The sequence below is a fragment of the Mixophyes fleayi genome, chromosome 1, assembly GCF_038048845.1.
Source record: "Mixophyes fleayi isolate aMixFle1 chromosome 1, aMixFle1.hap1, whole genome shotgun sequence".
In the NCBI taxonomy this organism is placed as follows: domain Eukaryota; kingdom Metazoa; phylum Chordata; class Amphibia; order Anura; family Limnodynastidae; genus Mixophyes; species Mixophyes fleayi.
This window is the reverse complement of record NC_134402.1, coordinates 96,669,750-96,691,997: the sequence shown is the minus strand read 5'-3', so window position 1 is coordinate 96,691,997 and position 22,248 is coordinate 96,669,750. Positions and strand designations below refer to the sequence as shown.

Genomic DNA, 22,248 nt, shown 5'->3' with positions numbered 1-22,248 from the left:
TATTTTTCTAGATACCTCTGCACAGAGTTTTTGAAGGAACGCAGCAGGGAGGTTGTTCCAAACATCTTGGAGAACTAACCACAGATCTTCTGTGGATGTAGGCTTGCTCAAATCCTTCTGTCTCTTCATGTAATCCCAGACAGACTTGATGATGTTCAGATCAGGGCTCTGTGGGGGCCATATCATCACTTCCAGGACTTGTTCTTCTTTACACTGAAGATAGTTCTTAATGACCTCGGCTGTATGTTTGGGGTCCTTGTCCTGCTGGAGAATAAATTTGGAGCCAATCAGACACCTCACTGATGGTATTGCATGATAGATGAGTACCTGCCTGTATTTCTCAGCATTGAGGACACCTTTATCCCCCACCCTCACCCTACCATTAAATTAATAGTTCACGCTCCCACCCACATTACATTAAAGACCTATTTCAACCCTCCCACCCCAAACCACTTCCTCGACACCTATCTTCTTCCATGTGGTGTTGTAGCTTGCTTTCTTCACACATGCTGTCAGTGGTGGAGCTGCAAAGAGGCTACCCCTCTACTGCAGAATAGTGCCCCTGTTGCCAATAAACCTACTTCACTTAAATTTATTTTACGATTCAGACAACCGAATGAACCAAATGAAGCAGTTGCTGATCTGAAGTTCCATCTGGAGATGGCAATGTCCCTTATGTTAATAATGGATATAATTAAAACTTATGAATCATTGAATTCATGTATCAAGTAATGCACAGGACCAGAAATAAACATTTCTAGAAAGACGCTCTAAACCCTGCTATTAATATAACGGTGTAATGTGTATTGTAGAGGTGTTGCCTATATAATAATAATAATAATAATAACTTGTTCCAAGCTTCCAGTAATTCTGCATATGAGCATTCTGAGGCTAACAACCGCTTACATTAACTAAAATGGAAAATGCATTGTGAGCGGATTAAACATATAGCTTATTAATTTTTAACACACTTACCAGTGGCGGATCCAGGGGGGGGGGGGGGGGGGGGGGGGGCAATCGGGGCTTGCTGCCGGCGACTGCACACTATGTGCAGGTCCGTTCGGCAGAGAGTTAGGGAGATAGTCCTGCCCAACTGCTCTGATTGACACAATCAGAGCAGCCGGGCAGGACTCTCTCCTTCACTCTCTCTGCCGAACGGACCTGCACATAGTGTGCAGCCGTCGGCAGCCTTAGGTGGCAAAAAGGGGGCGGGGCTAAATCACCCCCCCTTAATCGCCCCCGGTACAATTAAGTTCTGGATCCGCCCCTGACACTTACACATACTTTGAAAGCACCTTCCCCCATACATACCTTCTTCTATGCGTCGCTGTAGCTTGCTTTGATCGCACATGCTGTCAGCGGAGGAAAGATGGGCGGCACACACAGCGGCGGAGGGACACAGATGACTACACCTTCTGTGATTAAAGAACGTATACCATACTTGCTTACTATCTCCGAATTTTCGTGAGGCTCCCGAATTTAAGGGAGTCCCCCCAGGAGAGCAGGCCCTCTCCCGGGTGTGATGAAGGTGGGGCTTAATGATGCAATTTTGCGTAATCAAGCCACGCCCCCTGCTTTGAAATGCCCTGAATTTTAGCATTTCTAAGCAGGGGGCGGTGCTAAGGTAAAACTATAGCGCCAGCCAACCCCCGCCTACCCTGTCACTCGTCACATGACCTCTGCTCCAGGATCTCCTGGAGCATAGGTTTAAAATGTTGGCAAGTATGAAGTATACTGTGCACTGGGCCTGGCTGCTCAAGCACCCTATTCCCGGGCTTTTAATATCAGGGTATATTTTATTGCAATGTTTAATATTTTATTGCTTAAAGCACCCCTTCCCAAGTTCAACAGGATTGTCCTGCTACATTACAGGCTCTTGATGTATGTACTTGTTTTGCTATGTTTATATAAAACCACTCAAATTTTCAACAGGAAAGGTAGAGGGTATTTATGCTAATGATTCCTTATTTGCAGATAATCCTAAAGTTAATTGTCATCTCACGTTATTTATTACCCTAGGGCTGGAGGGCAGATGGGCAGCACATTAATGTGATCCGTGCACTGTGCTGAATGTGCTCGTCGGCGCTTCCCGGTATGGGAGCCTCAATGGGCCAAAATAAAAAAAAAAGCAAATCTCACATCCATAGCGATGTACATTATTTACTTGCACTGTTAGGGATGTGAGGACGCAGTGGTACTGCCTGCACTCCTATCCCCTCTAGATCCGCCCATGCTGTGACACTGCTCAGCTAACACGCTGCTGTAACTATGCAGCGAGCAGCAGCCACAGCGCTGATCCTGAATGTCACGTGATCAGGAAGTCAGTCACATGACTTATTCATGTGTATGTGGAATAAGTACCGAGACGGATAGCGGCGGGCGGTAAGTGCCGGGTTCTTATATCTACATCATAAGTCGCTTAACAAGTTTCTTTTAGGACCAATGTATTACCAAAGGATCAAAGGATCACTGCTGAAGAATTTTATATGGAGGATAATGCACTTATTAACTCACTTGGTTCCTAAACCACTGCGGCATGCTTATATAATATATAGATTCTTCCTGTTATGGCTGAAGCACAGTAAAAAGAAGGTGCAATCAGATTACATTGCAATGACAGCAGCAGTATAACAGGTTATGTCCTAGCCTAAATAGGGAAGGGAGACGCTACTGAGTGATTAGGTGATTTCCATACTTCTAGCACTAGGTCATCTATTACAGTGAACTTGATACTTTTTAGTTAGATTATTTACATACATAAGTGCCTTTTGCACAAAATAGTGTGTTCTGTATGCAAATGCCCTGACCGTTTCAGATTTGGGCATCTTCCATCATATAGGAGCAAGTACCAGGACACATATAAGTGAAAATGAAAAATAGTAATGTTCGATTTCAACTTGCTTAGACAAACCATATAAGATCCATGTAATCAAACATGTTCTGGTGTTTTGCATGGTTCTTAAATTTCACTTTGAGATATTGGCTAATGTGCACATTATGCATACATAATTGTAATTCTTTCCTGTAAATTTCACTGGGTTTCCATCACAGTCACTGTGCGGGATAACTAAACTTATGTATGTTAATTACTGCATATTAAGGTGTTTCATTATACCTAGACACCACATGAACTGGGGCAGGAACAGGCAAAAGGCTGTTCGGCCCCCCATAGCTCACCGAGGTCAGGGTGCTTATGCATTCCCTCCTTAGCCCCCCAAAATGCTAAAGGACACACACACATTAAACCACTATACATATATATATATATATATTTTATATTTATATTAAATTTGCAAAGAATTTACTCCGTCCAAGAGGGAGAATTACACAGGCAAATTGTTTATCTGAACACGCCACCCTTATTCTCAGTCCTCTTTCTCCCACCGATACACTACCCAGATCGCTCTGCTTTTCCATATAAACCCATGTCCTGTCACTTCCTCAATGCTCTCATGCAAATTCTCTTCATCTGTCCTTGTCGCAGAGCCCTTTTTCCACCTTGTATTCCATTGCTTCCCTCCCTTACATCCTGTCCTTTTGCCTGATGTTAGGATTGTGGAGGGGTGCCTAAATCTATAAATTTAATAATACTATCTATTTAGTCAGAAAATGCAGAATTGAGGTGTACTTCAGAATGCTGTCCTCACTGCCATAGAAGCAAAGAATGACCTGTCTTCTGACCCTGTTGCCTCAAGGGCCACAGTTGAGAATTGGTGCTCTGGCACTAGGTTGGGGCTATTTAATTATAATGCCCCCAATAGCATCATAAGATAGCTAGACTTGTATTTCTTACTTGGTTACACCTCCTGGCTGTAACTCATAATAAATCCTGCTCTAAAGTCACTAAACTAATCTACTGGTATCTAACTATGTGTACACTGTTATAATAACTCACATCAAAGCACAGTGTGAAAATAGTTGCTGTGCATGACATGTATATCCACATTATACAAATTACAAATATTTATTCTGTATATACATGTCATGTGCAGTTGGTATTTAAATTTCAATACCTTGATTTTGTTAGTTTAGTCTATCCTGCACCCTGTCCTCCTTATTCTAACACGTAATGCTTACCTCTCCTTTATATTTGCCAGAGTTTTATAGATTTTATTTTCATAATAAAGTTAGCTCCATAAAATGAGTGTTGACTTTCTGGCTGAGTTGAATCTGTGGAGTCCCAGTGATGGACAGAGTGGATATTCCCTCGTTAAGTTGCTGATATCACATTTTACTAAGACCAGTTCAGTTTGATCCATTGTAATGCAGCTACTAAGAGCACAACCAAACTTGATTTGCAAGTCAGCATTCATTTGGTCAGTATAACAATTGGAATTGGTTCTAGTGTGTGTAAAGCTGGGTACACACTGAAGAATTATTCAGACCGATTATACCTACGACTGAAGGTCCGATCAGTCTGACGATTCATGAATACACACTGACACGATTTACCTTCAGATCTGTGCTCTTCATCTGGTCCTCTAGTCCGGAGAATGACAGCACAATATTCATTCATTCACTACTGTCACATTGTCACACTGATTAAACCGCCTTGTTATAGCTATCCACATGTCTGAAACAAAATATTCTGTCTCAGAACGAACAAATTAGTTATTCCTTCTACAGCACTCTTTACATTTATTCACTCTGACATTCAGTGCTAACATCGGCTGAAAAGAGCCCCACTCTGTAAACTCTATGGAGATCGTCAGCAGGAGTGCATACACACTGCATGATCGTTAGGTGATTGATTGGAAAATATTGAACGGTACGACCAACCAAATGAGGCGGTAATCGTCTATTTGGGCAGACGTTCGACCATCGTGTCACTACACACACTGACCCGACTTTCGAATGAGCGGTCGTATGTCGGCTGGTTGAGCTGATTATTGGACAAAAACCCTGTAGCGTGTACTCAGCTTAAGATAAATGATCTTATAGTGTTTACGATTTAAACAGTACCTCACCGTACTGACAAGACTACTATTTTGTTATCCTTTATTTGAAATGCAAATAAACTTTTAAATGTATATTGTAACTGAAATCATTACATATGTACTTTGTGTTTTTATTTAGACTCTATAGATCTGGGAAAAGGAACTCAAGGCAGCCAAAACTATGGACGACTGGATGATTGATAGTAACCACAGCGTCAATAGTAACAGTTCAAATCTAGCACTGGGCTTCGCATCTTCTGTTGTATCTGTTATCTTGTTTGGCTCCAACTTTGTCCCAGTGAAGAAGTTTGACACTGGAGATGGTAGGAAACCTATCTGACCAGGCTTGTTGTTTGTTATTGAATGTCAGTTACTGAATATCTTTTATGTTACTGTAGACAGTATTGGAAACTAATACGATTTTCTGTGTTACAGTTTTTCTATTTTCTCAAGTACTAATGATATTGTTAATTTAGTTCATTTAGGCCTTTGATTTCTATTTAAAAGTGCAAGTTCAAACGAAAGTGAAACAACATGTCAATCACAGCTATTAGCGTTTGGAAGGTCAATATCAGTAACTCCATTAACGTCATTTCATTTACCTTGTGATAAACGCATTGAATAGAGCAGGCTGCATTTGGAAAAAAGGGGGCTAGGAGAGCGCTGATACCAGATAATAAAATTATGTTTAATAAAATATCATAATAGTAGCAAACAAAATACCATAATAGATCATATTAAAGTCAAAGGATTTGATACAAATTGATAATCATATAGAAAAGTACAATTTGGGGTTAGGACATATATCAATGATAAATTATATCCAAAGCAGTAAATTCATGTAGAATAGTATATACCCCCAAATGCTTATTCCAGAACAATATAAAGCATTTTGCTAGTGAGGGCCTTTTAATATAATTCTACAAAGCAAAACAGATCATTAGAAAAGCTAAGGAAATATTTCAAGCTTCTATTAAGACCTCATAACCACTGATGTCAAATTTGTGCATTACACTAGTGTTTTTAATGCTCAGCCGTTCTTGAGGGTTCCGCACCTCTACAGCTTAATTACACCATCCGGCTGAAATAATAACTTACTAATAAGATTTTTCTATTTTCCAACTGCAATGATTATATGAAAACATTTTCTTGGAGTTCATTGAGTTTATGATTATTGTGCTTTATTGCTATACAAGGTGCAGTTCATATCAATTCTTTATGATAATTTTTTAATTATCAAGTATATACTATTCTACATGAATTTACTGCTTTGGATATAATTTATCATTGATATATGTCCTAACCCCAAATTGTACTTTTCTATATGATTATCAATTTGTATCAAATCCTACTTTTCTCGGGACTTTATGTTCTCTGGACTCTCTGAGCTTACTGACTATATATACACAATTATCTGTCTTTACACCTGAAGGCGCCGTCCTTCCATAACTTATCATTTTGATATATATATATATCTACTATATAAATGCCTAGTGGCGTGTGTGGAAAAAAAAAACCAAGCTGCAGCGCCACCTGCTGGGCAGAGTTATACACTGACCTATATATTTCTTGAAGGAGAAGTGACAGTTAGGAGTTGTTGGTGGTTGCCGGGGGTGACAGTGGGGAGTTTTTAACACCTTAAGTAGCTTGATGAAGGATGTGGCGATGAAGATGAAGGATGAGGTGATGGAGAAAAATGATGAGGTGGTGACATGTGGACAAAACTACGTTAAAAAAGGGCGCTTGCGTCGGGAAGTAACGCTCTTCCCCTGAGGAGGCCTGGGCTAGGCCCAAATGCATGACAAGAACCTTTTTAACACCTTAAGTAGCTTGATTTGACTAGAATGCATGAGTATCATGCACTAGTTAACTTGTGTGTGTATATATATATATATATATATATATATATATATATATATACATTAAATATATCTGTGCCTTTCGTTTTTATAATTATTTTTAATGTTATTTTAATGTTAAATTGTAATAATTGTTTCTTTTAGGCATGTTCTTCCAATGGATTCTCTGTGCATCAATATGGATAGTCGCTTTAGTGGTCAATATCATTCTCCGTTGTCCAAAATTCTGGCCTCTTGCAATGGTTGGAGGTTGTGTATGGGCTACAGGTAAATATAAAAAAATAAAATTTCTTTTCACTCCAGTTTTGTATTGTGATAAACATAATTGAAATGCTTTATTGTGAAAGTCCTTCAAAAAGCCTTGCTGAATGCTGACTAGAGGGTATATTTACTAAACTACGGGTTGAACAAGTGGAGATGGTTGCTATAGGCAGTACTTGGGGTTTGGTTGTGTGTTTTATTAATTATGTACCTGTAATTTTTGTATGTTTAGTTTACATTTTTTCTGAGAAGGCAGGAGGGAAATTATACGCTTGTGTAGTTATGAAATATAGTAATCACGAGTGTAAATATAAAGGGATTAGCTTGGTGACATTGAAACGCTTTAATTTTAAATGGTGCGACATATCAGTATAGAAATATTTTCATACCAAGTAAATCCCTGCAAGAAACACATGGATGATCTATGAGTAAATAATACAATCTCAAACAAAAGAAGTGGATTAGCAAATTAATTAGTAATTTCCCATTCTGACATTAAAAACATTGTATATACAGTCATGGGATGTAGCCGATAGATTTATTTACAAGGAAATTACTTTAATGGGGATATAACAGCGGCAGTCTTGACAAGACAAGAGCAGGAAGTAAGCTTCTTTCCTGCATGTGGAACACCACACTTTTTCTTACATACTTGGTTATATAGAGCCAAAAAGAGATTTCACTTGGCAGCAATTTACCTATTAGACTTTCCAGCTGGAAAATCACAGCCTTAGTAGAAGATGGAAATGTGCTGTTGAGACATGTTGAAGTGGAGAGGAATTCTCACATCAGAACACATTTTGTAAGCTAAAAGAACCCTCTTAGTTGCATACATATGTTCTGTCCTAGTTAGTGGCACGCATACATGTTTTTGTGAATCAGCGATTATGCCATGTCAGTCATCACAATCGGCAATTACACGTGACCTGAAGTAGGAGCAAATGATACAGGTGAAACCAAGCATAGGTACGAGAAACGCAGGACTTGAATTGGCCTTATCTGCCCTTACTGTACATTGCCAAAGGTAGTCTGCCCCTTCACTCCCCCATTCTGCCTCTCAAGTTGTAGACAGTTGTGCCGTTTGCATTTGGACATGAATTGCGTTCATTGGCTTAAGGTCCGTTTCTGAGAGTCCGCAGAGCTATTTTCATGCAAGATGCGCTACGCAAATGGACTTATGTCCAAACATGGATCAAGCCCTCTGTGTATATATGCCCTACTTGACTGCATGTGGGGAAATTTACTAAGCAGTTATTGTTTGGTCTGTTTTGAAATTGTCACACGTCACCTGCGGATTTTATATCCAGTGGTTTCAATCTGCCAGAAATATGTAGCAGCTTGAACAGTCCCAAACTGCGTGCAGTTGTGCGCTATCTGGCCATTCAGAACATAAGAGGAGGCTCAATACACAAGGCAAATATAATTATTAATTATCGTGTGGGGCAAAATTATTGTATGAATATAATGAGTGCAAAATTAATTTATTATATTAAGAGAAAAGAGATAAAAAAATATTATTTTATAATTCTGTAATGGGGCAGTACTATTTGATTGCTATTAGGGGAAATACAAATGTATTTATAACAGGCAACACTTATTATTTAATTGCCCAAATCCAGGGCTCAGCTAGGATGGCAATGAGAAAGCATTTTGATCCTGGAACATATTTACAGTCTATGTAGAAATGTTTGGTCCTATACTGAGAATGAATTGTCATGTCTCTCTTCTGGGAGGTCTGTTTTTGTTCATTTAAAGGATTGAAGAATGTTTCCATCCCTGTGACATTGTACCATTCGCTGAACTCTGTGGTTTATAAAACTATGTTATCTTTTTCTTATTTTTGTCTTCATAACAAAGCATTTATACAACATTGGTGGTACCCAGTAAATATATTTCTTACAGGTAATATTACAGTTGTACCAATAGTAAAGACAGTTGGACTTGGGCTAGGTCTTCTCCTTTGGGCTTCAACCAACCTACTAACTGGATGGGCAAGTTCAAGGTATCATCATCATCATCATCATATCATTTGACATGCAAAGTATTCATTTAGGAGTAAAACTAAACAGAATGAATCATTAATAAGTAAGATGCATTTATAAATCTTTTATTAAGAATATCGTTCACATTTCTATCATCCAGTGGGGCAGGGACCAATGTGAATGACTACATGGTCTCTGTACAGCGCTGCCTACTTTAATTGGCACTATATAAATAATAATGATAGTGCATGTAAGATACACAAACTGTCCTCTTTAGAGTAGCAACATGTCTTAAAGGTTAGTTCCTAGTGCAGCAGATCTATTCTACTTCAATTAACAATAAGATTGTAATAACTTGGCATGCCAACTATAAATACAAAATGTTCTATGCCTTATTAATTGTGTACAAAGAATGTGAAAAGTTTTGCACCTACTTTACAATTAGACACAAAATGAAAAAAGTACATATAATGTCTGCACAGTCAGTCAGTCAGTCAGTCAAACAGTTAAGGGAGTAATTTGGGGAGATGAATATATGTCAGAATAAAATGTTTGGAAGTTGATAACAACTTTTTAACTTAGAATTTAAATATTACAGAAATGTAAAAGAGGAGGGAGCGTTTCCATTTGGTACCACAAGCAGCCACCAGGATTCAAATGACTTTCAGTATATACTGTCTCGACTGTTTTTCAATATTAATAATAATAATTAGATCACTAGATCAAAATGGGAAGGAATCATTTAATTTTTCACTTTGTGACTTTGATGGCAATATAAACTTTCATATGAAAATTGATATCCATGATGAAATTATTTTCTTTGTGTTTTCCAGATTTGGGATGTTTGGGATAGACCCAGAAGTAGTGGAAAGGCCATATTTAAATTATGCAGGAGCAGGTCTTTCAGCTCTGAGGTATCCTGATCATATTTATGTATTCCATTCATGCTGTGTCTGCTTTGTGTACATAACTGGGGTATCCTTATATAACCTAGCACAGTGCAACTATAGGGTTAATAGTAAAACTGAAGTAAATATGTCAATTAAGGGAGAAAAGCCGTACTTGATTGGCACATTAACGTACCAGATAGTAGAGATCAAAATGGTTCATAATTCCAGTATCAGAACTTTTCAATTTCAAAGTGGAACTAGACCTAATATGTTAAAATTCCAGGTAAAAGACACATACACATATATGAGAATGTGTTGTGCCATTTTATGGAGCAAAGTCACATAGGACCAGGCTTTACACACTGTTATTTTCATATGTTTGTTTTGTACATTGCATGTTATAAACACAAAGCAAATGAGTTATTACTTAATTATTTAAATGGCTATTTTATATAGATACAATGAGGTGGGGTGCAGAACATTGGCAGTTCTTGCTGTGGTGCAGTGAGGTTATGGCACAGAAAATGTATAGAACTAATAAAATTCTATGATGAAGGAAATGTTTTACATTTTTAATTGCGATATGTAATTTGGTAAGAAAATGTGAAATGTAACAATAATGCTGCTATAATATCAGTTTATCTATAACAGTCCATAACTAGGAATCTGTGATGGACTTGGAGGTGAGCGGTTTCTGAATGAACAGACTTGTGCTGACATTCCAGTGACTTCTACAATATATTAGGGGTTTATTTCCCACTTCAAGTGAATTTGGGTGTAATCTCTGGTTGCAGTGTAGTTACATTGTGGACCATTTACGAATCTGTGGTGCAGGGTAAATGACTTCCAAGTGTCGTCATGACACCATAAGATTGCATTAGTGGTGAAGCCTTTGCCTTTACACAGCATGTGCCTTTGTTTCCTACATTCAAAACCACAGTGGTCACACACTACGTATGCACATGGCCCATGACAATAGTAAGAAATTCCTTGGCGCTAGAATGTTGAAAGCATATTGGACGCAGGTGACTGAAATGTGAGATAAATGCAGTTTGACAAATGTTTCTAATAAATTATAATCACACCATACCTATTATGTACTCTATTTAGAGGTATTCCGTTCCTTGTTTATGTACCACCGTTTCTAAGTGCTCATATCCTTCACACCATTAATACTGCACTGTTTGTCATAAACTACATTTATTTCACAAAGAGGAGACAACAGTAAGAAACTCGTAAAGGAGTTTCTTACTATTGTCTCCGCTTTGATGGTATAGGGGGTCACCTTTACCCTTCTCCTACAATACATCCACAAGGAAGCACAATAAACCACAACCCCTACTTCAACATATGGCCCATGAGCTTGCTGAGGGGGGGGGGGGGGGGGCGGCATTCACCTGTACACATATACTAGGTCGGTGAGTTACTGTATTTAAGCCCTGTAGATCAGTGGGGCGTATGACACACAGATTTGCAATTAGACTGTCACAATCACATAGAAGAGGTCAGGGCTAGTTCACAGCAAGGGCTAATGCACATTTATTTCAATGAGACAAGCGCTAGATTGTGACACTCGGCTAATATAAATCTTATGTCATCAGCCTATAGATTTTCTTTGTAATCGACCTTTTCAAATTTCGAGGTTTCTTCAGTCTATATAAGACAATAGTGTCCAAGGCCGATTCATATGCAGTATTTGTATTTGCCTTTTAGTGCCATTATTTTTCTGTTTGTGAAAACCGAAGTAAAAAGTGTCACATCAGAATCAGAAACAACCCCACTGCTAAGGAATAGTGTACGTATCATAAAGTAACATTTCTGTTACGTGTTTTTATTCACAATCCGCTAATGCTTTTGCTGAGGACAATAAGAGATCTGGACAGTCACAGGTTGTATACACCATTAATTGGTAACTATCATACAGTGTTTTTCTTTTAAAATGTTCCTTTTATCAAAATGTTGTCATTGATATTCATTGTTGTCTATATGGAAATTACCTGCACTCCCCCAATGAAGAGTTGGTTACCAGGTTCTATATAGCGAAAATACACCGGTCTCCTTATTTCTGTATATATGTCCTATGAGCATTAGTTAACCTCTAAAGCTGTGCCCTAACCCCCAGTTTTATCTTGACCTTCATCTAAACACTTGTAAATTCATGCTGCGTGTAGTTGTTTTCTGTGATTACCATAAACTAATATACCTACGGTATAAGCATAATTAAGAAACTTTCTAAGAAGTCATGTGAATATTTCTCATCTGTTTCTGGTGATTGATGCCCTTTAATTACACGCCGCAGCTAAACAACCTGCTTTTGTGTTTTTCCAACAGATTAACTCACAGGAACGTGCTGTTACAGATGAATCCTGGGTAGACAAATTATCACCTTTGCAAAGGCGGATAATGTAAGCAAACTATTCTCACTTTAACTACGCAAATAAACAATAGCTGGGTCATCTGCACTCTGGACAGGAAGACGGACTTGTAGGGGTAAAATACAATTAAATAGATGACACATGCCATTCTGTCATTACTGACATATAAGTTGAGTATCATTTTGCTGAAGCCTATAGATACCATTTATAGTAAATTCAAGCACTCATGAATATATATCACTTGCAAGCAGAGTTGCTGTAACATTCTATTATTTACAATCAAACATTCAAATTTAGACTATCTGAATTGATTAACAGCAGCAGCCGGACAAAACACAGAGGGATATATTTACTAAACTGCGGGTTTGAAAATGTGGACTATAGCAGCCAATCAGATTCTAGCTGTCATTTTGTAGAATGTGCTAAATAAATGAGAACTCGAATCTGATTAGTTGCTGTAGGCACATTTTCAAACCTGCAGTTTAGTAAATATAACCCTGAAATGTTAATATTAGATTCTTCATTGGTGTGGCTTATTTTCGTTTTTGTTATACACTTTTTATTGTAACTTTATTATACTCTCTGCTCCATTCTCTTATTATTGTTACTATTATGCAGCTTGTTGTTGTTGATGATATTATTGTTGATTAGAAATAAAATTGCCTTGATCTTTTTTACACAATTGATTTTTGACAAAATCACATATTTCTTTGTGATTTACATGGCAATTTGCTGTTCCCCTAAAATACTAAGGGGAATATTGCCATGTAAATCTCCACTTTTTCAAACCAAAAAGAAATTGACATACACAATGTCATAAGAAGTGTAGAGAACAGAGGTAAAGAAAAAAATTGCATTGACAGTTTATGATGATTAGTTTATTTGCATGTATTCTCCTGAACTTAGATTTAAAAATCAAACTTTATTATTTGTTAATTAAAATCCTTATAACTATTAGGAAACGGCAAAATATTAAAACAACTGTGTGTAATGTGCTCTGTGTAAAGTACATGTGCAAATGAAATTAAAAACTCTTTATGCCCATTAAATGTATAGTATTAGTCCCTACTTTTGAACAATTGATAAAGCTTTGTAATTTTCTGGTTAGAGGGATTTGGAGATTTCTTTGTTGAGCGTATTATGTTACACATGATTGTAATAACTAAGCTGTTTCTCTTTTGTATCAAGTAATGTGCTGATGCTCTATTTGTTAGCATGCACTGAATTTCATAATCAAAACTATTTAAGAGATATCAAAGCATAACCTATTATCTAGGATCCTCTTTTTAATTTGGCTAGGTTATATGTCTCTTATAATCCGTCTTTTAAGATATGTAGCAATAATAATTTATCCATATATTAAGAAAACTCTTCTAACATAGCTAATCCCTCGTGGTCAGATGCTGCGTTCTAAATCTATCTATTCTAAATTCTGTTTCGCCTTATTATAAATGTTCATCTATAATAACTAATCTCTCACGGTAAAGGGCACATTCTAAGGCTGTTCTGAGTTTTGTTCATTTATTCCTCATGCTGTATCTATAAAAAGACATGGCAAAAATCGAGAAATGCCAATGCCCATTGTTCTGTACTTGCTTTTTCAAGGCCTTGAAACCCGCACAACGAAACCCACATTGGCATTTCTCGCTTCTTGCCATGTCCTCCCATTTTTTATTTTTTTTTCCATTATAAAAAGTTTTGATGTTTAAATCTAAGTTCCGGAAAATGAATGCAAATAAATAAACTAATTATCATAAGCTGTCGGTGCACCTTTTTTGTTACACTCTGTTCTCTACACTTTTGGTGACGTTTTCTGTTTAAGGTTGCACCTTTCTATTAGAGATATGAAATAATATGATTAAATATCCTTTGCTTCTAATATTGGAAAGTAGACAGATTGAATTAAATAAAATTTTCTGGTACGGTAGTTTCCATTGAACACAACTCACAATTGCAGAAATAATTTATTTCTGCATTGTGAAGTGCTGAGGAGGGGGAATCTAATAAAGGGTGATTTGCAAAATTACCATGGAAATCCCAAAAAATTATCTCGCTGGTTTTGGATGCTTGAAATCCAGTGAGATTTCCTATGCATTTAAATGGCTGCAGGAAGTCCACAGATAAGCATTGACAATTGAAATGAATTTAAAAATGCTCCATTATGTAAACAAAAAAAACCCAATTTTTTATATATATATATATATATATATATATATATATATATATATATATATATTTGTGCAAGTGTGTGTATAGATAGGTAACTATTTTATAGTCCATATCAGCAAGCCTTGATAGCCATTGACTGCTTGAATATGCATTGCTGGTTGAGGCTCGTGGAACTGCAAGCACCAGAATACCCTGACAGCCAGGGCTGGATGCTGGAACAGTAACATTTTATTGCTTTGCTGTCAGCCCCATTGATTTCGGTAGCTGCTCCGCGAATTGCAAGCAAGCGGCCAACATGTAAACATTTCTTTCTTCATGTCTATAAACAGTGCATTTCAATGGGCTGTCTGCTCCCATTGAAATGCATTTCCTAATCAAATGATTTTGAAAAAATGGCCATTTGGAATAAAATTTACAATTACAAGTAAATGGATGGTAGTGTCCAGGAGGAGTTAGAACCAGGTTGTGATGGGCTGACTATTGAAGAGGTGGGTTTTGAGAATGTTTGGTCAGAATAAATAGGGAGTTCCATTAGAGGGGCTGGTTCTCCCACTAAGTATATAGCTAAGTAAACAATAGCAACAATTTGTTAGACGTTAGAGCTGAAAGATAATGTTGTTTTATTTATCCTAGATGTATAATGGTTTCCTTTGTCCTCTTCAAACTGAAACATGTACATTTCAGATTTAGTTCTGCTCTAAATAGTTTACAGTGCAAAAGTGCATATTATTCATATGTAGCCTGGGCGCATTCCCCATATAGTTGTGTGAAGCAGATTTAATAGAAGAAACCTGTCCCTAAATATCAAGGCCCCATCATGTCAATCAAGCAGTTGCTGCTGCTGTCCTTGAAAGGGTGCAGGTTGCATTATTATTGGAAATTGTAACATTGGTAATACTATAGTTTTACTTTTTGTTGTATTATTATTTTGTATGAGGATTGCATAAATGTAAAAATATTTTCATTTTGTTTTACCATGACATTGTCTATTTGTAACAGAGGCTCAGTGATGGCAATAGGAGCCGGAGTTCTTTATGGCTCATGCTTTATTCCAGTTCTCTATATCAAAGACCACAGCAAGAACAACCAAAGTATATATGCTGGAGCAAGTCAGTTTGGTAAGAGAAAAACAAATCTTACCTCTTGTTGTCTTCCTTAGAATATTGCCATTATTGTTGGTTTATATATTTTGTTAACCTGCACTTCCTGTATTTGGGAGAGATGTTATCTTAAAAAACATAATGACATACTAAGTTCTGTAAAAACGCAGGTATTTACCCCGGTACAATTATATATAGTCTGCTAGAAAACTAATGCTTGGGAGAAAGCTCCCCTTTTAGCAGGACAATTATCCCAAACATATGTCCACCATAACTCTGGCGTGATTCAACAACAAAAAGGTCAGTGTTCTACAATGGGCAATTCGAAGTCCATATCTCATTCCGTTTTGGCAATCTGTGGCACCAAAAGCGTCATCCAACCAACCTGAACAACCTGGAGCAAATCTGCAAGAAATAATTGGCAAAATCACCCCCAAACAGTGTAGATACTTACCAAAACAGACGTCAGTCTGCAGGGATTGAATACTTAAGCACGCAGCAGTTTTCATTTTTTGTTATTTTATTTTTTTAATATCTGCAGAGAAATAAGGAATTATGAGTTTAAATTTACTTTAAGAAGCTACTGGTTTGCAATAAAAATTACTGTCTGGAACAATCCGTTTGTGTCATTTGTAATACAGACAAATCTGTTGACTTTTTAGGGGGTAGAATACTTTTGCAAGCCACTGTATTTGGAACACTTTTGCAATTGACTAAACCCACAGAATATACCTCATCCCTAAAACAGGGACCTTTATAAGGCCCAGAGTCTCCGTCCAGCAGAGAAACAATGGGGTGATATTAATATTGTGTATTATAACTGTCCAGAAGGACTCCTGCTTTCTGTCAGGTCCCCTGGTCAGTGACCGGGATTAGCAGCGTACTGTGAGAGCACTGTAGTAATATTTACACTTGCAATATCCTGGAAGTATGGGGAACAGACATTAATATTTGGTCTACAGCGCTCAAAGTGTTAAATAAGCTTCAAGGGGGGGGTTTACTAGTAAGCGGGTGGCTGCACAGACCCCTACCCACAAAATCATTTATTTTTACCTGAAATTTGGGGGTGATTGATGGTCGGCCTATACTATCAATGGACACCATATTTTATATAGGAAAGCAAATTGATAAGCTCACTCTACCATGGTAAACATAGATTGAAATGTGCGTATGTGACACATGACCTAAAGACAGACTTAATGTTCCATTACTCTCACAAGGTACATAAATAAGGCTTTGATGAACTGCTTTACAGAGGAAAAAAAATCAATAATTGAGATAAATTAAGGGACTAGACCAAAACTGACAGTAGACAGGACCTTGAACTGCTGTTTTTTTATTTCCATTCCAGTCTGAGCCTGCACTCTTACAGATGGGCATGCAAGCACCTGTATGGAGGCTCTTTAAGGGTACAGTAGGCATGTACTTATGTATGCTAAGGGCACAGAGAGCTGCATTTGTGCAAGGTGATTCATGATTTATCTGTGATTGATGACTCTACCCCTGAACAATAGCACAATTAAGTATAATTTTGTGCATGGTAGTAAATCCTATTATTTTCTTAATTGATAAATGCCTACATGCTTAATGACATTTTCTCTGTTGCTGTTTTTGTCGGGCAATTTATTGTACAACATATATAATTTCTGCATTAATTTTTGGCACTTTAATGCTGCTCACAGACTGCAATTATTATGTCAACAAAATCTTTTATATTTTTCTCTTTTATTCTCTATTGAAACATAATTCTCTTTTTCAGATCTGGATTATGTGTTTGCACACTACAGTGGTATTTTTATGACCAGCACTGTATACTTCCTCATTTACTGCGCTGTAATGAAAAACCGCCCCAAAGTTTATCCAGAAGCCATACTCCCTGGTAAGTGTGGCCAGGAATACAGATAGTGTAATACAATCCAACTAAAATAATGTACACTTATTATATTGTAAACCTATGTTGTATTTTTCATGATGCATATTTGTTTCTTCCATATTGATATGTAAAAGAAATGAAACATATCATTTTAATTATGACAAAATACAACCAAGGCTGGAATATGAGGGGGTGAGCACATATAAAACTGAAGACATTATCATTCCATTTTTCATTCTAGGTACAATTAAAAAAGAAATTTACTGGTGGGTTGTCAACGAGCTTTTTCCACTGTTTTTTTTTGTTTTTATATAGACATTTTCTGTAGTATACCACCTTGTCTTTCTGTCTCTGACACATGGGGGTATATTTATTAAACCTCCGGTCTGAAAAAGTGGAGATGTTGCCTATAGCAACCAATCAGATTCTAGTTATCATGTATTTACTACATTCTACAAAATGACAACTAGAATCTAATTGGTTGCTGTAGGCAACATCTCCACTTTTCAAACCCGCAGTTTAGTAAATATACCCCATAAGGTTTGACGACCTAAGATAATAGAGCTGCACATAATATATGCCATAATATAGGATTTCTGCAGGGATTTTATTATTTTATACGATTAATTTACCGGAACAAATGCTATATACATTTACCTAGTCTCTACATTAATATTTTTTTCTTTGGGGAGAGGCACGTGTGAGTGATTATACCAAATTAAATTTAATTATGAGATAATTGAATGAATCTGGCACATAATATTGACATAAGTGGAACTAAACTAGTTGGCAGTAATAGAATTTTGTGAACTAATCATGACTTTACAAAGGGTTCATTCCTTTATAATGAGCTTCTAATGGTTTTTCTTCTGAGATGTTTGAGCTACTTGTTCTATGTGCTTTGACTCACTGGGGATCCAGGATGCTGATGTCATAGATTAATATGTAAGCAGTGTTCCTATGGTCAGCACATGTCAGCATATTAGTACGTCTTTGACAATCCTTTCTTGTTTCAGAATTTGTGTCAATTGTGATTTCTTCTGTATTTTATAGGATTTACCTCTGGCTTTCTCTGGGCAATTGCCAACTGCTGCTGGTTCCTGGCTAATAACTATCTCAGTGCTGTGGTCAGCTTCCCAATAATCACTGCGGTCAGTAGTTACTGTGATGTTCAATACAAATATGTTGTGTAAACCATGTTAGAGTATTTTGCATCTACTGAATGTCAAACAACCAATTACACAGCACGAGCCGACCTTCTCACAACATTTAACTACACAACATTTGAGTCACCGCATAGCTCTCTTGATAAAGTAATATCACTTCTTAGGCTTACAATGAAAAACGGCATGATCGTAAAGCAAAACCTTATTTATGGATTTAAAGCATCCTGTGCTATCTGGTAAACTAATGTTTATAGGGTAATTTCACGCACAACAAAACAAAAATTGTTTGGTAGTTATGTAAGATGTGGTATAAAATACAAAAAACATACTTATATGTACTCCGGTGATACCACAATTAAGTGGGCTCCCGATGCTTGTAACAGTGTAGCACAGGATATCCTCTTTCCTACTGCTTATTTAAACAGACCGCAGTGTTGTCGACGCCTGTCTCTGTGAATTTACTATTTATTCAAATGAGACTTCTTGGGGGAGGGCCTTTGACACACCCAGAATTGGTTTGCAAAGGGCCCGCCCAAGAGGATCTCCTACACTGGATCATTAAAGGCATTGTGGAACCTGCCGAATCAAGGTATCGCCAGAGCACAGGTAAGTAAGTGTGTGTGACATGTTGGTGTAATTATCCGTTAATAAAGGTGAATATAGCAGTCTTGTGCATGTGATCATTGGCTGCAGAATGGTTAAATCTGGGCAGTTTTGCCAATGACTGACTGAATTGGACACCTAGCCAGATACTCTGTATGTGGGCCTAAGATCTGGAACTTATTGTACATAGTCCACCTAAGTTAAGTACAAACTATCTGCCATTGTAGACAGTATATCTTGTGTGCAGAACAAAACATTTGCCTCAAATATAATAATTTTTAATTGTTTCCCAATGCTTAAACATATTAAAAGTCCTCCATTTAATATATATTTTGTTATAAACACCAGTGCAATGTGAAACTCTGTTTTCAAAAATACCCTTTTTTTAAATTTCTTTATATTTAAAAACAACATGATAATGTCTTGTTTGTATTCCCTTTTAACTGTTAACATTTTGCATGTCTGAATGTAAATGACTTTCAGGCATTTGAGCATTTGATGTGTATTTATTCTATATTGTTATCATAGGGTCCTGGATTGGTTGCTGCTTTATGGGGAGTTCTAGTTTTTAAAGAAATAAGGGTAAGTTAATCACATAATTTCGGTATTATTTTGTAACTACATTATTATTAACCTAACTAACACTAATTTTCAATCATTTCCATTCAATTTTAGGAGAGGTAGCATGTACAATTTATCAAGCCAAGCAGTTCATCCACAAGGAGTGGCACTTTTGTGGCTGAAGTGCTTATTTTATTTCGGCCCTCAATAAACAAGATAACAATGTCACGCACAATTAGGAGAGTTCTTTATGAGAGTTATTTAAGCAGAGCTGTAATTCAGTATGTATATTTACAATATATTTTAGCTCCAAAGGTGTTAACTTTGCTGCATGTGAATCTTCACTTTGTCAAATGTCAAAAAAAGATTAATTTCTTTATTGTGAAGTATAGAGCAAGGAGAATGTAGCAAAGAGTGGTTTGTAAAATTGTCTTGACAGTCTCCAAAAATAATATCAATGGTTTCAGGCACTCAAGATTGCCTGTAAATCAGAGAGATGAGTGCATCTCAATTGGTGCAGAAATCCTATACAAATGCATTGCCAGTTGAAATGAACATGAAAATGCTCTTTTAAATAAATCTATATTAATTTAAGTAAATATATATATATATATATATATATATATATATATATATATATATATATATATATATATATATATATATATATAGTAAGTTCCAGCAAAGCCAGTACCCGCTCAGCCAATGACAATCTGTCAACATGTAAACATTGCTTGTGACTGGCTGAATTTTTCCTATTAATTTTTACAGGCAATACATCGCAAAGGTTTTTCTGTGTTTATTGAAAATGCATTGCCTATTCAGATGTGTGGGAAAGCAGTGGTTTTGCTCAGCACAGTAAAATCACCAAGTATCACCTTAATTTAAAATTAATTTTTAAATAGAGAGTTTGGGGAATTTATTAACAATTTATGGCAATGTTGGGAGATTTTAACTTCTGAACTATATTGCCCATTAAAAGATCCCCCCTACCCCACTTAAACTGGCAGTGATATTGGCAAAGTTGCCTAATATAGTCTAACCTCTGGTCCCAAAACAAAGGCAATGTCAAAATATGGGGTCCATTTGAACCAGTTGTAAAGGGCTGGACCATATTGGCAACACGGCTGCCAAAATTGGAGCCTGAACTTGTTTAGCAGATAGATCCGTGTGTACAGCATTAATCAGTCATATATATTATAGTTAATTATTTTCAAAAATCTAAAGTTAGTTTACTGGTCTTCACTGTATAATTTGTGTTCATTTGTTTTTAGCAAAAACATGTGATATTTAATTTATTTCTCCTTTTACAGGGACTAAGGAACTACCTGCTGTTAGTTCTGGCATTCTGTATAGTACTATCAGGTTCTCTCCTAACAGCTTTTTCTAAAACATAACAACAATTTTATGGAATGTCCACCAGGAGGTGCTAGAGATTTATTATTTTACCTAAACGTTTTCTGCTGACAAAAACACACTCATCTGGGACGGACTGAACTTCTTCTTTATTTGAAGAAATTTGAGCCAGTTATTTTTTATTATATTGTTGCACTTTATATTTCCAGAGCATAACTGCATCATCAAAGCTAACACATAGGAACACTCTGATGTTATCATTTGTAAATGTTTCTTTGGTTTACATAAGTGTACATTTATCTAGATTTTCCTTTTATGAGACAATTTTGTACTTTGGTACTAGTTTCATAAACTATAATTTATAACATTCATTCAATCATAATTCTGTTTTCACACCCTTTTTAAAGGTAACTTATGAAATATATGTTTAAATAAAAATCAGAAATGTAAATGCAATGTATGGAATGAGTATAAACTATGGAAATACCTGGAAGATGTATAATGAGATGTTAATTGTGTCCCCACCCACCTGCCTTCCCATAGAAATAATATTGGTGTTTGAGAACGTCCAATATGCCTTACTACCTGAAAATCAAATATTTCTTTGGAAATGCCACTCCAGTTTTGTTGTTCTGCAGCATTAAAGCTGATTTGTAACCTTTGACCGTGGTTCTGATCTTCTGCCTGTATCCGGACTCCGACCCTTTGCCTGTGGCCCTGACCTTCTGCCTGTACCCGGACTCTGAACGTTTGCCTGTGGACCTGACCCTGCTTGTACCAGACATCTCCGCCTGTGCTGTGTCAGGCCACTCAAACATTATCATCTCTGTCCAGTCCGCAGACCTCTGGCCTGTTCCTACTCCGTGTATTACCTCCCGTTCCTGTGTGCCGCTGTGTGACCATAAACTTGTACTACACTGAGTGTAAGACCTGGGGGCATCCGAGTACCTGTGAGCATAACCAGTCTCTACGGGAAAGGTGGCTGCTATAGGTGAAGACCTCTTTTGCTAGTTCAAAAAGTTTATGACGCACTGGTGGCCATAACAGGTACAAGTATATTTACAGAGGAGAAGGTCCTAACAGAGCTCTTAAAACTGTAAGTGGATAAATCAATGG

The 22,248-nt window shown here is 36.9% G+C and overlaps 1 protein-coding gene across 1 annotated transcript; it reads left to right on the top strand.

Annotated features, from left to right (window-relative positions):
- The first annotated feature begins 2,288 nt into the window (after nucleotides 1-2,288).
- TMEM144 (transmembrane protein 144) lies at nucleotides 2,289-21,796 on the top strand. Its single transcript, XM_075198217.1, has 12 exons — nucleotides 2,289-2,382; nucleotides 5,077-5,260; nucleotides 6,941-7,063; nucleotides 8,960-9,059; nucleotides 9,873-9,953; nucleotides 11,643-11,724; nucleotides 12,261-12,334; nucleotides 15,473-15,591; nucleotides 17,333-17,452; nucleotides 18,500-18,597; nucleotides 19,744-19,797; nucleotides 21,090-21,796. The coding sequence occupies exons 2-12, from the start codon at nucleotides 5,119-5,121 to the stop codon at nucleotides 21,171-21,173; spliced, it is 1,077 nt and encodes a 358-aa protein (XP_075054318.1). The 5' UTR covers nucleotides 2,289-2,382; nucleotides 5,077-5,118; the 3' UTR covers nucleotides 21,174-21,796.
- Nucleotides 21,797-22,248: the final 452 nt, after the last annotated feature.

What these genes read in the sequence shown, in the direction of transcription:
- TMEM144 (XM_075198217.1), top strand. Translation starts at nt 5,119, where the DNA reads ATGGACGACTGGATGATTGATAGTAACCACAGCGTCAATAGTAACAGT. An exon ending in TGCTGGAGCAAGTCAGTTTG is followed by an intron (nt 15,592 to 17,332) that starts GTAAGAGAAAAA and finishes TCTCTTTTTCAG; the next exon opens with ATCTGGATTATGTGTTTGCA. An exon ending in TAGTTTTTAAAGAAATAAGG is followed by an intron (nt 19,798 to 21,089) that starts GTAAGTTAATCA and finishes CTCCTTTTACAG; the next exon opens with GGACTAAGGAACTACCTGCT.